The sequence below is a fragment of the Euleptes europaea genome, chromosome 11, assembly GCF_029931775.1.
Source record: "Euleptes europaea isolate rEulEur1 chromosome 11, rEulEur1.hap1, whole genome shotgun sequence".
Taxonomy (NCBI): Eukaryota; Metazoa; Chordata; class Lepidosauria; order Squamata; family Sphaerodactylidae; genus Euleptes; species Euleptes europaea.
The window spans coordinates 78,053,520-78,070,187 of record NC_079322.1 but is presented as its reverse complement, the minus strand read 5'-3'; the positions used below and the strand labels follow the sequence as shown (position 1 = coordinate 78,070,187).

The following is a 16,668-nucleotide window of genomic DNA, read 5'->3' as shown; positions in this document are numbered from 1 at the left end:
CTCTCTTAAGTGGTAGGGAAAGTTGGCATATAAAAACCAACTCTTCTTTGTCCCACTCACCCTTCCTCCAAGAAGCTCAGGAAACACAAGTCGTTTCCCCCATCTCCATCTGACCATCACAACAACCCTGTGCGGTAGATTAGGTTGGGAGGGAAGGAAAGACCTGGGAGGGGGAGTGCAGTGAAGGCTGCCAAGGCAAGTTGCAAGATGAGGGGAAAAACCTCACCCACGTGAGCGAAGCGGGGGAGGAAGGAGGGTCCTTCCCAAATACTCACAGTTGCGGCTGCCTCCGCCACGTCCTTTCCCCGGCTCCCTTCCGCACGAGTCCTCCTCTCGTTTAACCCAAGAGATCACCTCTGTTCTCGCAGCAGGCAGTTCTGTTGTGGGGAGAGGGAAAGGAGGCCTTTTCTATGGGCTCGTGGAAGAAACTGTGCATTTGGTGCATTTTGGACACTACCCGCCGGGCTGAAGCAGGCATCTGGGGGGAGCTCCTGCCTCGTCCCCCACAGCTCCTCCCAGCCTCTGGCAGAAGGCACCTTCTTCCGCTCTCCTGAGCGTGTGGCACAGTTTCTTCCACTGGGGGAAGGCCTCAGACTTGGCTGAGCAGAGGGGTCAGTTGCTAGTGAGCGTTGTGGAGCCCAGCACCGTCGCGGAGGATTTGTAGGGTGATCAGGAGGATGGTGAACAAAATACAGAACCGCTTTGAACAGAAAGTTGGTTACTCATGGGGGGTAAAGGGGGTGAAGAGCTGCTGACCCGTTGCGCTCTCTGGGAGCCAGGGGTCCACCCTGCATTCCCCTCTAGTGGTGGAACGCCAATGATGAAAGGGCCTCCTGACCTGTGGGCCACACCCCTGCGGTGGTCAGTGCTGGACAGCCCAGAAGCCGTTTATTTATTTATAACGTTTATTAGCCACCTTTCTTCCCTACAGAGTTCTGGGCGGCTTACAGTATAAATAAAAGACATAAAACAGAGCATATACAAATATGTGCAAACCAACACTTATAATCACAGTTTAGGACTGCTTTAATCAAATGCTGTCATGAATAAAACCACCTTCGGCTGCCTGCTAAAAATCAGTGAGGGGGCCAGGCGCATCACCCTGGGGAGGTTGTTCCATAATTGTGGGGCTGCCACCAAAAAGGCCATGAAAAGATCCTCTGTTTATTGCAGCATAGAAAGGCATTAACAACCACTGGTGGCAAAGGCAGAGGCCTCCACTGTAGACAGGCCCTGCCCACATTCCAGGGGCTGACCTTAGCTATAGAACATGAGAAAATGACAGCTGCCAGTCAAGGGCCAGACCTGCCAAGGCCCAAACACACTCCCATGGGTTTTGCCCTTCCACAGTGGCTCGTTCCAGCTGGCCTGCCTCCCGTGCAAAGCACAGTTCTTCTGCAGCCCTGTTTCAATGCCACGTGAATTAACACCCCCCCCCCCAGTGGAGAATGCATCAGCCTCGCCAGCATCATGGTAACATCATTCACTTTCCCTGGCTTCATGGTAAGGTTTGTTGATTTCAGTTGAGCTTACCTGTTCCGGTATCAACTGGGGGCTCTCGGGCTCCCCCTGAGTCTGCCTGGACTAGACCGCAAGATGGGTCTCCTTCTGTGCAGGTCAAACTTTCCAGTTTAGAAACAGCAAAATCTGGTTGGGGGAATAAGGCAGTTAAACCAAGCCAAAATCTAGGTGGTATTATATGTCAGAGAGAGCCAGTGTGTTGTAGTAGTTAAGAGTATCAGGCTACAATCTCAGAGACTTGGGTTCGAATCCCCACTCATGCCATGGAAGCTCAATGGGTGACCTTGGGCCAGTCACACACTCTCAGCCTAACCTAACTCACAGGATTGTTGTGAGGATACAATGGAGGAGATGCAAGTAAGATGCTTTGGGTTCCCATTAGGGAAGAAAGAAAATCACTTGGGTGACTCGCCTGGACCTGCGTGGTATAGAGGTTAAGAGCAGTGGTTTGAAGTGGTGGACTCTAATCTGGAGAACAGGGTTCGATTCCCCACTCCTCCACATGAGCAGCGTTTCCCCACTCCTACACATGAAGCCAGCTGGGTGACTTTGGACTAGTCACAGCTCTCTTAGAGCTCTCTCAGCCTCACCTACCTCACAGGGTGTCTGTTGTGGGGAGGGGAAGGGAAGGGGATTGTAAGCCGGTTTGATTCTGCCTTAAGTGGTAGAGAAAGTCGGCATATAAACACCAACTCTCTTTCTTCTGCCTTTGCAGAGGGGAACTTCCTGTCCTCTGATATGAACTGTGGAAGACTCCCAGAAGCCGGGGACCAGTTCCTTACCCAGGGAGATCAGAGACTCGCAGTTTCCCTTGACCACGTTCTTGTAAAGGTCCTTCTGCCAGTCCTGTAGATTTTCCCATTTCTCATGAGAAAAATGGCTTGAGATTCCCTCCAAGCCGGCCGAGCCCTGAAATTGCAAATGTTCACAAACCTCACCGTCAGCTACCAATGACAGCATGTGAACAACGACCAGTTGGGAGACTCTCCTGATTGCAGAAAATCAGGAGGTCACGAAATATTCATTTTGCGTGGCTGAGAAACAGAATTCCAGGGAGGACTTTGACCCCTAGAAGCTCTCTGTGTAAATCTGTTTAGAAACTACTATCATGAATCTGATCCAAACCCTCCTGTGTTTTAGGAAACTACTTAGCCTGGGAAAGCCAGTGTAGAATGTCAGACTAGGATCTGGGAGACCCAGGTTCGATTCTCCACTCTGCCATGGAAGCTCACTGGGTAAACTTGGGCCAGTCCCACTCTCTCAGCCTAAGCTACCTCACAGGGTTGTTGTGAGGATAAAAATAAGGGGGTGAAAAGATACTGTAAGCCGCTTTGGGACCTCATCAAGGAGAAAAGTGAGATATAAATATCTAAAATTATGCAAAACATGTCCTCATGGCTGTAGTACAAGTTTGTTCCAAAAAAATTCATAACAAACCAGGAAACTCTGCTTACCCAGAGTGCTTGTGTTTGTGGTCGTAACCCCAAACCTGTGTGACTTGCAGCCTGCAACTGACCAGGGGATCCAGGATAGAAGTTCCCCTCTTGGCTCCTTCACTGCAAGGGTCCCCAACCTTTTATTATTGAGAGACATGTGCACTTTTGGCGGAGGCAGTTGCAAACAAAGCCCCATGGCCACTCAGCCCAAATTCTAGCACGCCCCGCTTACCTTGGCGGCCTCTCCGGAGGAGCCCCCAGGGACTCGCAGGACCCAGAAGTTCCAGTTCTTGAGCAGCGTCTCCATATTCTCCAGCCTCCTCTGGAGCTGCCCGTATTCTTGCAAGAGGGTGCCCAGCACCGCCCACCGGCTCTCCAGCTGGCTCCCCAGCTCCGCCAAGGCTTTCTCACAGGCCGCGAACCTTTTCTCGGCCGTCCCCGACCTCTGCTCCAGGCTCAACAGCCGCAGGGTGTGCGCCTCCACCGTCCTTTCCATGGCCTGGACGGCCCCCACCACCGTCCACAGGGAGATTGTGGCTGTCTGCAACTGGGCTTCTTTGGCAAAGCTGGCATCTGGCGGAGGGGCAGCCTGCAGTCCGGAAGCCCCCCTTGAAGACTGTGCCCCGAATGAGAGAGAGACAGAAAGAGAGATGGATCAGTTAATGCATTTCTTATTAGTCTGGACTCACACTATATTCTTTACTAAAACAAATACATAAATGCTTATTCTCTAGCTCCTTGTCCATCATACCATGTCCGGCCCTGAGTCCTCAATCTGAAAATCTTTTGAGCTCTTACCAATGCAGAGGAGCAAAACCAGAGCCAGAAGGGAAGCTCAATTCCAGCTCGTCTCTTCTCCGGTCCCTTTCGCCACCTCCGCTAATGACTAGGGTTGCCAACTCCAGATTGAGATATTCCTGAAGATTTGGGGGTGCAGCATGGAGAGGTTGGGGCTTAAGAATGGGAAGGACCTCAGCCAGGTAAAATGGCATAGGGTGAAAACTCACAGGAGGTTTTGCCTTGGATTTGCCGCTCTCTAGATGCATATTTTCCCCATCTGAATTCTCAAAACTCAAAAATAAGCCCCCTTGCAGAGTTTTGAGAATTCAGATGGGGAAAATGTGCATAAAGAGAGTGGCAAATCCAAAACAAAACTTCCCATGCATAAATGGCCATAGAGTTCATCCTCCTGTTGCTTTTTACCCCTACGGTCACTGTTCTCTCTAGTCGAGATCAGTTGTAATTCAAGATCTCCACCCCACCCCGACGTTGGCAACCCTATTAACAGCTCATGCAGGAACGCAAAGATCAGAGCCATATTTCCCACATTTTATGTGCTGCATATTTGTTCCAGGAATATGGAGAACCGGGTTTGACTCCCCACTCCTCCACATGAGCGGCAGACGCTAATCTGGTGGATTGGATTTGTTTCCCCACTCCTCCGCACGAAGCCAGCTGGGTGACCTTGGGCTAGTCACACTCTCTCAGCCTCACCTACCTCACAGGGTGTCTGTTGTGGGGAGGGGAAGGGAAGGTGATTGTAAGCCGGTTTGATTCTTCCTTAAGTGGTAGGGAAAGTCGGCATATAAAACCCAACTCCTCCTTCTTCTTCCCCTAGCAAACACCTGTCCCCCTGCATCTCGGAGATGCCACTGAACCGAGGTCCCCACAGACATCACGATGGGTGTTTACAGATCCAAGACCACAGGTGCTAGTTGGCCACTTCTGCCCAGGTGTATGCACAGCATGCATGATTTGCAGCACAGGAGTGCTTTCAACACCCCCCCCCCCCGCAAGACAGGAATTCCTGCACACACACCCCCGCCCACACACACACACACCTTGTTGCTCCCTGCAATAGCATACACATGGATGAGGCAGTGCCCATCTCCCATCCTGACGCCTGAGATGTGCCCCACCTCTCTCTCAGCCACAGAGGAGCAACCTGTAGGTTCGCATCCACCCTGCATTCCGGCCCCAACTCACCTGTGCAGGAGGGACCCATTCAGCCATGACGGGCAGGTTAGGATTGGAGGGGGTAGATGGGGGCCGGCTCCTTGGAGGTGAGGCCAGCGTAGGGGAAGCTGGCTGGCTGGGAACCAGGAAGCAGAAAAGAGGGGCTGCTGGGAGGCACGAAAAGAACCTGGGAATTGCAAAGACGGAAAGGGAAGGGGAGAAAGAGAGAGGTAGCGGAGAGTGGAGATTCCCAACAGCACCATCTACAGAGCATCTCCATGCTGAACGAGATCGCATCGCCCTTCCTTTGCTGAGAGCAAAGAAATTAACACCTATTATATCAGGTGCTGTGGGACACAGGCAGGATAGATGCTGTGCATTTGCCTTGTTTGTGGGCTTCCTTAGAGGCACCTGGTTGGCCACTGTGGGAACAGACTGCTGGACTTGAACGGCCTTGGTAGGATGCAGCATGGCCTTTCTTACGTTCTTATGATGCACACCTGTTCTCTCCAGGATCAGAGACGCATGCCTATTATATCAGGTGCTCTGGAACACAGGCAGGATAAATGCTGCTGCATTCGCCTTGTTTGTGGGCTTCCTGGAGGCCCCTGGTTGGCCACGGTGTGAACAGGCTGCTGGACTTGATGGGCCTTGGTAGGATCCAGCAGGGCCTTTCTTATGTTCTTATGAGAACCCTTAATCCACACAAGGATCAAGGAGATCTCAGTGCCTCCAGGTCACGCAAGGGCTGGAGAGATCTGTGAGAACCCCCTGGCTAGGGAGTTCTAACTTCACTGCCTATTTGCCCCTCTTTGATATCTTTCCAAGATCAATTTCATCTGATTTGCACCCTGAGATGCACCCAACCGCAAGCTTTTATATCTTTCCAAGATCAATTTCATCTGATTTGCACCCTGAGATGCACCCAACCGCAAGCTTTTATATCTTTCCAAGATCAATTTCATCTGATTTGCACCCTGAGATGCACCCAACCGCAAGCTTTTATATCTTTCCAAGATCAATTTCATCTGATTTGCACCCTGAGATGCACCCAACCGCAAGGCCACCTCAGCCGCATACTCCTTGTATACTACCATATAAGGAGTTCCTCTTTCGGCAGGGTCATCTGCTGGCCATAGCCATATTCTAAACAGTCAGTTTTTAGCTTTGTTATACATCTATGATGTATATCTTCATACTATAGAAAAGGCGGTTAAGATGAGCATTTTATCAATATTCTATAAAAACTCTATAATGTATAAATTCCATACCAGTATAACCTTTTATGTAACATTAATATTATAAGAAATGGGTCAGCAATCCCCGTCACAGAATACTCTTCAGCTGATGGGGGGGGGGTATACACACCAAGGCCATACTGAACTTCAGAGGGATGCTCTGAAGTTACCCAGAGAGGCATCAGCCACAAAGCACCCTCTCTCACAACAAACGTGGCACATACTTGACACTCTCCAAGGTCGTTACAATGCCAACTATGTGTGTGTGTGTGTGTGTTAAGTGCCGTCAAGTCGCTTCCGACTCATGGCGACCCTACGAATGAAAGTCCTCCAAAATGTCCTGTCTTTGACAGCCTCGCTCAGGTCTTGCAAACTGAGGGCCGTGGCTTTCTTGATTGAGTCAATCCATCTCTGGTTGGGTCTTCCTCTTTTCCTGCTGCCCTCAACTTTTCCTAGCATGATTGTCTTTTCCAGTGACTCTTGCCTTCTCATAATGCCAACTATAGAGGCAGGCAAAAGCCAACACAGATCTGCTTTTTGAATGGAATAAAGAGTCTTCTGCCCAGGCCTGTCTAGGCTTGCCCAGGCCTGTCTATCTAGGAGGAAACATGCCTCTGAATGGATTTACAAAGAACTTCAAATAGGAAAATTCTACAAATTCATCTGTTCCATATGTTCTTATATACTTCTATATGGGCTATAAGTGAAGGCCTGTGACATCCCTTTTAGTTGATGATGGAACCAAGGAATAGAAAGTCTTTAACAATTTCAGCTTCCTCATTGTCTACCTTAAAGGGGAGTAATTCTCCTATAGTCATTACTTTTGTCTTGTAGTGTATGCCTTTTGTCTGTGGGTGGCACTGCCGTGCCGCAGATAAAAGGGCCCAGCTGCCTCTCCATTGCAACCCCGGGTAGTAGCAGGAGGGGACCGCTTTGGGCACCCCCTAGAGCCCTGGCACCACAATAACCCTGCCAGGCAAGCTTGCTTTTTTAAACTATGTTTGGATATTGGGTCTTGTAGGTTATCTGGGCTGTGTGACCGTGGTCTTGGTATTTTCTTTCCTGACGTTTCGCCAGCAGCTGTGGCAGGCATCTTCAGAGGAGTAACACTGAAGGAGAGACACTGTCCTTCAGTGTTACTCCTCTGAAGATGCCTGCCACAGCTGCTGGCGAAACGTCAGGAAAGAAAATACCAAGACCACGGTCACACAGCCCGGATAACCTACAAGACCCAATGAACTCTGACCTTGAAAGCCTTCAACAATATGTTTGGATAGTTTGCAATGCTTTGAACCACACTACCCCCCCCCCACACACACACCTTCAGAGTTGTCAAGAGCATAAGAAGAGTCTTGCCAGGTCAGATGCAAAGCTAACTCCTGTTTACCAGTCCCCCAGCAATTGGATTCAGAGGTATGCTGCCTCTAAACATGGAGGCTTCATTTCGCTAGATTGAAAGAAGAATCCTGTGTTATTTGGGCTGATTAATCTCAGGAAGGATATCGCTGGTGCGGGAAAAGATGCAGCGAAGAACATCACCAGTTGATTCAAGGGTTTTGAAGCACGCCCCTTCGAAGACAAATTAATGAGTTTGGAAGGTTTTTAGTTTGCAGAAAAGGGCCCGGCTGCCTCTCTGTTGCAACCCTGCATAGTAGCAGGATGGGCCTACCTTGGGCGATCCCTTGGAGCAAATAAAGCTGCTCCTAGAGCCTGGGGCATTAAGAACATAAGACAGGCCCTGCTGGACCAGACCCAGGCCCTTCAAGTCCAGCAGTCCATTCACCCAGCGGCCAACCAGGTGCCTCTAGGAAGCCACTAACAAGACGACTGCAGCAGCACCATCCTGCCTGTGTTCCACATCTAATGCAACAGGCCTGCTCCTCTGATCCTGGAGAGAACAGGTGTGCATCATGACTAGTATCCATGACTATATTTTAACTAATTCACAGTGGGTAGCCGTGTTAGTCTGTCTGCAGTAGTAGAAAAGGGCAAGAGTCCAGTAGCACCTTAAAGACTAACAAAAATATTTTCTGGTAGGGTCTGAGCTTTCGTGAGCCGCAGCTCACTTCTTCAGATACAGCTAGAATGTGAATCCATCTGTCTTTAAGTAGAGTGAATTCAGACAAGCATTCGTATGTAAATGTTAACAGTATGTAAATGTGAATAGCAGGCGTGATGGGATTAGGTGTGGTATGCAAAGAGTCTGTGACATCCAGGGGAGAGATGGGTGTGGAGAAATCAGCATTGGTAATGGGCCGTGAATGCAAGGTCTTTATTCAGCCCAGGTAAATGCATCGACTTTAGTTTGAATTGTAATTCAGCAGTTTCTCTTTCCAATCTCCCTTTGAAATCCCTTTGTAAGAGAACTGCTACTCTTAAATCTGCAACAGAATGTCCTGGGAGGTTGAAATGTTCTCCCTATATTTTAACTAGTAGCCACGGACAGCCCTCTCCTCCATGAACATGTCCACTCCCCTCTTCAAGCCTTGCAAGCTGGCAGCCATCACCACACCCTGGGGCAGGGAGTTCCACAATTAACTATGCACTGTGTAAAGAAATCCTTCCTTTTATCTGTTTTGAATCTCTCACCCTCCAGCTTCGGCAGATGACACTGTGTTTTGGCATTATGAGAGAGAGGGGAAAAAATCTTCTCCCTGTCCACTGTCTCCAAACCATGCATCATTTTATATTCCTCTTATCATGTCTCCCCTTAGCCGCCTTCCTCCCAAGCTAAACAGCCCTAAGCATTGCTCTTAGCTCCCTGATTATTGCGGTTGCTCTTTTCTGCACCTTCTCAAAGGGCGTTGCTTGCAAACAGCCCTCTGCGCTCTTGCAGCGCCACGAGGGAGCCCTGCCTTGCCCCCCCAACCCCCCCAACCCCCCCCCCCGCATGCCCGGGTTTGGCTGCAAAACTTTCTCCAGCGGCTGCAAAGGCCAGATGCACCTCCGAGCCGCAAGGGGGCGCAAGCGCACGGGGCAGGGAGAGGCGGCCCCTCTCGGCAAGGAGAGGAGCGCCGGATGAAGACCCGGACCAATCGCGGCCTTCCATCGCCCAGGCTGGGTTAACCCTTAGTTGGCCGGGGGTGCGCAGGCGCAAGAGGCGAAGCAGCGGGCGGTGTCTCAAAAAAAAACACCACCACCAGGGTCTGGAGCGCATGCGTGCTGGCTGCCCTGGTGGAAACACGCCAGAACCGAAGGATAACTTTGCAAACGCGTCCGGGCTCGGCTTTTTTTTGACTGTGCATTAATTTTTGGAACCAATCAAGTCAAAGGAACAGTCCTCTGGACTGAAATTGGGTCGGCCCCACTGATTATAATTTACCTCCAGTGACTTAACTGAAGTTGCAGTTGATTAATCCAATTAAAGCCCTGCACGTCTGCTGCAACAGGCGCACGTAGAGATCCTAACAGTTGTGCACGGGTATTTTCCTGTGGTGTGCAGGTGCCTGGTTCACACGTGCTTTTCAACACTTCCGAGATTGCATCTGGCCTGTGTGATCGGACACATCTGGCAGGGACACTGCGGAGCTGAAATTCACGGGCAGGTTTTGCACCACCTGTAAGGTTGCCAACCTCCAGGTGTGGCCTGGAGATCGCCTGCTTTTACAATTGATCTCCAGGTTACAGAAATCATTTTCTCTGGAGGAAATGGCTGCTTTGGTGGGTGGGCGCTATGGCATTGTGCCCTGCTGAGGTCCTTCCCCTCCCCAAACCCCACCATCCTCAGGCTCCACCCCCAAAATCTCCTGGTATTTCCCAACCCCAGAGCTGGAAAGGGCAGAACAGATAATTCAGGGGTTGGAGCACCTTCCCTATGAGGAAAGGCTGAAGAGTCTGGATTTGTCAGTTTAGAAAAGAGATGACTAAGGGGGGACATGATAGTGGTTTATAAAATTATGCATGAGGTGAAGAGAGCCGACAAAGAGAACTTTTTCTCCCTCTCCCAAAATGCTAGAACTCAAGGGCATCCAAAGAATTTGATGGGCAGTAGATTCAGAACGGCCAAAGGAAAATGCTTCTTTACTCAATGAATTATTAAAATGTGGAATTCACTGGCAGAGGATGTAGCAATGCCCACAGGCATAGAAAGTGGGATTAGACAGATTCATGGAAGAGAGGTCAATTAGCAGCTACCACTCACAGTGATTAAATAGAACCTCCATGTTCAGAGACACTCAGTCTCTGAATCCCAGTCCTAGTAGTCAACATCAGGGGAGAGCCTCAGACTCAACGCCCTGTTGAAGGCCTCCAGAGGGACTGGCTGGCCACCGTGTGGGATGGGATGCTGGACTTGGTGGCCCCTCTCTGGTCTGATCCAGCAGGGCTCTTCTGATGCTCTTATCAGGGGAAGGCCTGAGCTCCTTGCCCTGTTGTTGGACCGCCAGGGGAACTGGCTGGCGACTCAGCATTTTGTTCATTGTAAAGACTCCCCCTGCATAATCAGCCTTGAGTCCAGGGTGAAAGGCGGACTATAAATAAATAGATTGGGCTGCCCCCCCTTCCCAGGCAAAAGAGCGTCACAGCACGCCTCCAGTGTAGCAGCCCAGGTTGAACAAGATGTTACGCATCAGCATAATCCCACAGGTCAGCTCTTTTGCCCCAACCAGAATACCAGTTAAGTCAGGGCTCATGCGTTCCAGATGGTGCCGCATCTTTCACAGCAGGTATGATGGCTGTGTACACATGCTTGTTCCACAGCAAATGAGAAAGCGGTGGCTTACATGTGCTCATGAGATGCTTGTGTGCTTAAACCACTGGGAGTCTTGTGGCCCCTTGGAGACTGGCAGTTTTATTGTGGCCACGTGCTTTAATGGGAATGTGTTTTTAAACATTTAAATACCTAGCATGTAAACGTGCCCTTAAGAACATGTGGAATACGCTGCCAGAGGATGTAGTGATGGCCACAGGCATAGATGGCTTTAAAAGGGAATTAGACAGATTCATGGCGGAGAGGCCTATCAGTGGCTACGAGCCATGGTGACTAATGGGAACCTCCACATTCAGGGGCAGTCAACCTCTGACTCCCAGTGCCAGGAGGCAACATCAGAGGAAGGCCTTGGCCTCTCTGCCCTGTTGTTGGACCTCCAGAGGAACTGGTTGGCCACTGTGTGAGGCGGGATGCTGGACTGGATGGATCCAGCAGGGCTTGTCTGAGGTTCTGAACATTATGGCAGTCACGCTGTATCAGACTCATGGTTCATAAGGGCCTTCCAGACGGTCCCCAAAGGGCTACAACCCGTCCTTTTTATTGCCTCCCCAGCACTGGCGTTAGGGTTGCCAGCTCTGGGGTTGGGAAATTCCTAGAGACTTGAGGGTGCAGATTGGGGGGTGCAGGTGTTGGGAGGGGAGGGGCTTTGGGCAACGCCACGAAGACTGCCCTCCAGGGGAGCCAATGTCTGTAATAAGAACATAAGGAAAGCCCTGCTGGATCAGACCAAAGTCCATCCAGTCCAGCAGTCTGTTCACCCAGGGGCCAACCAGGGGCCTCCAGGAAGCCCACAAAGAAGATGACTGCAGCAGCACCACAGTACCTAATAGGCAAGCTCATAAGAAAGGCCCTGCTGGGTCAAACCAAGGCCCATCCAGTCCAGCAGTCTGTCCCCCCAGGTGCCTCCAGGAAGCCCACAAGCAAGACGACTGCAGCAGCATTTATCCTGTCTTGTGGTCCAAAGCACCTAATATAATGGACATATTCCTTTGATACTGGAGTGAATAGGTCTGCATCATGACTAGTATCCATTTTGCCTAGTAGCCATGGATAGACTTGTCCTCAATAAGAACATAAGAAACGGCCCTGCTGGATCAGACCCAGGCCCATCCAGCCCAGCAGTCTGTTCACACAGTGGCCGACCAGGGGCCTCTAGGAAGCCCACAAACAAGACGGCTGCAGCAGCATTTATCCTGCCTGTGTTCCTTTACAGCACCTAATATGATAGGGATACTCCTCTTGATACTGGAGAGAATAGGTGTGCATCATTACTAGTATCCATAAGAACATAAGAAAGGTCCTACTGGCTCAGACTTAGGTCCATCAAGTCCAGCAGTCTGTTCGCACAGTGGCCAACCAGGTGCCTCTAGGAAGCCCCCAAACAAGACAACTGCAGCAGTAGCATCCTGCCTGCGTTCCACAGCACCTAATATAATAGGCACGCTCCTTGGATACTGGAGAGAATAGGTATGCATCATGACTACGGTAATATCCATTTGGACTAGTAGTCATGGATAGACCCATCCTCCTTAGGAACCTAAGGAAAGCCCTGCTGGATCAGGCTGTGTTAAGAACATAAGGAACGGCCCTGCCGGATCAGACCCAGGAGGCCCATCCAGTCCAGCAGTCTGGTTACCCAGTGGCCAACCAGGGGCCTCCAGGAAGCCCCCAAACAAGATGGCTGCAGCAGCATTTATCCTGCCTGTGTTCCAAAGCACTTCATATATTCGGCATGCTCCTCTGGTCCTGGAGAGAACAGGTATGCATCATGACCAGTATCCATAAGAACATAAGAAAGGCCCTGCTGGATCAGACCAAGGCCCATCAAGTCCACAGTGGCCAACCAGGGGCCTCCAGGAAGCCCCCCAAACAAGACGGCTGCAGCAGCATTTATCCAGCCTGTGTTCTACAGCACTTGTTATAATAGGCATGCTCCTTGGATACTGGAGAGAATAGGTATGCATCATGACTAGTATCCATTTGGACTAGTAGTCGTGGATAGACCCATCCTCCATAGGAACATAAGAAAGGCCCTGCTGGATCAGACCCAGGCCCATCCAGTCCAGCAGTGTGTTCGCACAGTGACCCACCAGGGGCCTCTAGGAAGCCCCCAAACAAGACGCCTGCAGCAGCAGCATCCTGCCTCTGTTCCAAAGTACTTCATATATTCGGCATGCTCCTCTGGTCCTGGAGAGAACAGATATGCATCATGACCAGTATCCATAAGAACATAAGAAAAGCCCTGCTGGATCAGACCCAGGCCCATCCAGCCCAGCACTCTGTTCACGTGGTGGCCAACCAGGTGCCTCCAGGAGGCCCCCAAACAAGACAACTGCAGCAGCAGCATCCTGCCTGTGCTCCACAGCAACTAATATAATAGGCATGCTCCTCTGATCCTGGACAGAATAGGTATGCATCATGACTAAGATCATAAGAACACAAGAAAGGCCCTGCTGGATCAGACCCAGGCCCATCAAGTCCAGCAGTCTGTTCACACAGTGGCCAACCAGGGGCCTCTAGGAAGCCCCCAAACAAGGCAACTGCAGCAGCATTATCATGCCTGTGTTCAACAGCACCTAATATAATAGGCATGCTCCTCTGATGCTGGAGAGAACAGGTATGCATCATGACTAGTATCCATAAGAACATAAGAAAGGCCCTGCTGGATCAGACCCAGGCCCACCAAGTCCAGCAGTCTGTTCACACCGTGGCCAACCAGGGGCCTCTAGGAAGCCCACAAGCAAGACGGCTGCAGCACCATCCTGCCTGTGTCCCAGGGCACCTAAGATAACAGGCCTGCTCCTCTGATCCTGGGGAGAACCTAAGAAAAGCCCTGCTGGACCAGACCCAGGAGGTCCCCCCAGGCCAGCAGTCTGTCCCCCCAGCGGCCCACCAGGGGCCTCCCGGAAGCCCACCAGCCAGACTTTGCCTGCAGCAGCCTTGACCCTGCCTGTTGCCGCGCAATCCCGGGGGTCTCCAAGTGCCCCCGGGGGGGGGGCCCGACCCCCGCCCCCCGCCCCCGGCGCGCGCCTTTGCAAAGGGGCTTGGGCGCAGAGGGAAGCTGGCCGGGTCGCCTCCCCTGCCGCCCCCTCCCCAGAAGCCTGACGTGGGCGGGGGGCGGGGGTCGTGCGGGCGTGCGGTGCCTCGCGGGCCCTGCAGGGGGCGCGCCTCCCCGCCCAGCCCCCGCCGCGGGGCTCCCTGTTTTCCGCTGGGCTTTTCTCCGCCAAATCGCTGCAGCCGCCGCGCCGAGGACCCCCCCCCGGAGCCCCCCCGGAGCCCCCCCGCGCCCGCCCACCCCCGGCATCGCCCCCGCCTCCCTCCCCCCGGCCGCCATGGCTGAATGGGCCCCTGCCCAGGTGAGTGGGGGCTGCAAGGGGGGGGTCTCCTTGTTGCAGGGGGGGGTGCTGAGCGCGGGTGGGCCGGGGGGGGGCAGAACTGGGAGAAGTTGGACCCCGGAGGGGGAGGGAGGGGCGAGGAGCGGAGGCCTCGCATGCATGCACCCCCCCCCAAAAAAATGAGGGTCTGGGTTGGGCGGTTGGGGGGCGCGTCGAGGGGCTCGGGGGGGGGCGCGCCTTCTTGCAGGGGGGGGGCTGGACCCCCGCCTCTCGCGCGCGGGCTGCCTCGGCCGCTCCTTTGCAAAGGGGGCTTGCGGGGGGGGGCTGGGCGATTGCACGGGGGGGCCGCGGTGCAAAGAGGGTGGGGGGCGCAACTCTTTCCTCCCCCCCCCCGCGCCCGGCTCCCCCTTGGCTCCTCTCCCCCCGGCGGGGCGGGCCTGCTGCAGGAGGCCCCACACTATGGGGGATGGGGGGGGGGTCTCCGCATGGCTGATGGGCGCCCACGGGAGGGGGGGGGCACTCCGAAGCCCCTCAACCTCCAGCCCCCCCGCAGGTTCCCCTTTAGCCAACCCTTCCTCTGGGCATGGAGTAGGGGTCACTGGAATGTGGGGGGGGGAGGGGGTTGTGAGTTTCCTGCATTGTGCAAAGGGCTGGACTAGATGACCTTGGCGGTCCCTTGTGATTCTAAGGACCGGCAGACCTGGTTCTCCCTTTTGGGCTCGCAACGCCCCTACGAGGTAGGCTCGGCTGAGAGCAGCTAGCCCCAGGTCATCAAGCCAGCTTCAAGGCAGAGAGTGGATCTGAAGTTCTGGGGGGTGGGGGGATGGCATGGCTGGGTGGCAGAGCCTCTGCTTGGCACGCAGGAGGCCCCAGGTTCAATCCCCAGCAGCGTCTCCAGTAAAAGGGACGAGGCAGGTGATGTGAAAGACCTCTGCCTGAGACCCTGGAGAGCCATGGGGAAGGGCTTTGGCTCAATGGCAGAGCATCTGCTTGGCATGCAGAAGGCGCCAGGTTCAATCCCCAGCAGCATCTCCAGTAAAAGGGACGAGGCAGGTAGGTGATGTGAAAGACCTCCGCCTGAGACCCTGGAGAGCCATGGAGAGGAGCCATGGCTGGGTGGCAGAGCCTCTGCTTGGCACGCAGAAGGCCCCAGGTTCAACCCCCAGCAGCATCTCCAGTTAAAAGGACCGGGCAGGAGATGACGTGAACGTCCTTTGCAGGAGACCCTGGAGAGCGGCTGCCGGTCTGAGTGGACAACACTGACTGCGATGAACCAATGTCCTGATTTAGTAGAAGGCAGCTTCATGTGTCCGGTGCTGTTTGGGAGGGACCTTGGCTCAGTGGCAGAGCCTCTGCTTGGCATTAGGATAGATGTCACTGGCATTAGAATAGATTTCCCAATTCCAGCCTCCCCACCCAGGAAGCCGGCCATTAAGGGCTCTGCCACCTTTTGTTTTACCACCTGGATGATCCAGACAGCCCCCACCCCCTGAAAGAGGATAAATGAATCCTGAAAGTCCATACGATCCCTACCTTTGGACCGGCCATTTCATACGGACTGCCACTCTCTGCCTGAGTGGGCATGCTTCTGCATGCCAAGCAGTGGCAGGGCACCTGCTTGGCATGCAGAAGGCCCCAGGTTCAATCCCCAGCAGCATCTCCAGTTAAAGGGACCAGGCAAGTAGGTCATGTGAAAGACCTCTGTCTGAGGCCCTGGAGAGCTATGGAAAGGGGCTGTGGCTCAGTGGTCAAGGATCTGCTTGGCATGTAGAAGTTCCCAGGTTCAATTCCCGGCATCTCCAGTTAAACGGACCAGGCAAGAAGGTGATGTGAAAGACCTCTCTGCCTGAGGCCCTGGAGGGCTGCTGCCAGTCTGAGTAGACAGTACCAACCTTGGTGGAGCAAGGGTCTGATTCAGTATAAGGCAGCTTATGTATCGGGGAGGGCTGTGACTCAGAGGTAGAGCATCTATTTGGCATGCTGAAGAGCCCAGGTTCAGTCCCCGGCATCTCCAGTTAAAAAGGTCCAGGTGATGGGAAAGCCATTTCTGCGCCAGAGACCCTGAAGAGCTGCTGCCAGTCTGGGTAGACAATACTGACTCTGATGGACGGAGGGTCTGATTCAGCATAAGGCAGCTTCATCTGTGTGTTCATGTCCTATTCTGTTTGGGCGGGGCCTTGGCTCACTGGGCGAGCATCTCCTGTGCATGCAGGAGGTCCCAGGTTCAATCCCCAACATCTCCAGTTGAAAGGACAAGGCAGTAGGTGATGGGAAAGGCCTCAGACCCTGGAGAGCCGCTGCCTGTCTGAGTAGACAAGGCTGGCCTCAATGGACCAAGGGTCTGATTGAGTAGGAGGCAGCTTGACGTGTAAGATGCCGGTGATCAAACCCAGGACTTCCTACACGCAAAGCAGGTACTCTTCCACTGAGCCACGGCCTACCCGTGATGCTGACCCAACGAAGTCAAATGGAGT

General features: G+C 53.0%; 1 protein-coding gene across 1 annotated transcript; it reads right to left on the bottom strand.

The window, feature by feature from the left end:
• Nucleotides 1–3,171: 3,171 nt before the first annotated feature.
• On the bottom strand, nt 3,172–4,973 carry LOC130484259 (zinc finger protein 398-like). The gene is made up of 2 exons (XM_056857162.1): nt 4,944–4,973; nt 3,172–3,573 (listed from the first exon to the last, which is right to left on the bottom strand). The coding sequence occupies exons 1-2, from the start codon at nt 4,968–4,970 to the stop codon at nt 3,172–3,174; spliced, it is 429 nt and encodes a 142-aa protein (XP_056713140.1). The 5' UTR covers nt 4,971–4,973.
• Between the last annotated feature and the right edge of the window lie 11,695 nt (nt 4,974–16,668).

Coding starts and splice junctions, on each gene's coding strand:
- LOC130484259 (XM_056857162.1), bottom strand. CDS start 4,970: ATGGCTGAATGGGTCCCTCCTGCACAG. Junction 3,574..4,943: donor AATGGGTCCCTCCTGCACAG/GTGAGTTGGGGC, acceptor TTCGGGGCACAG/TCTTCAAGGGGGGCTTCCGG.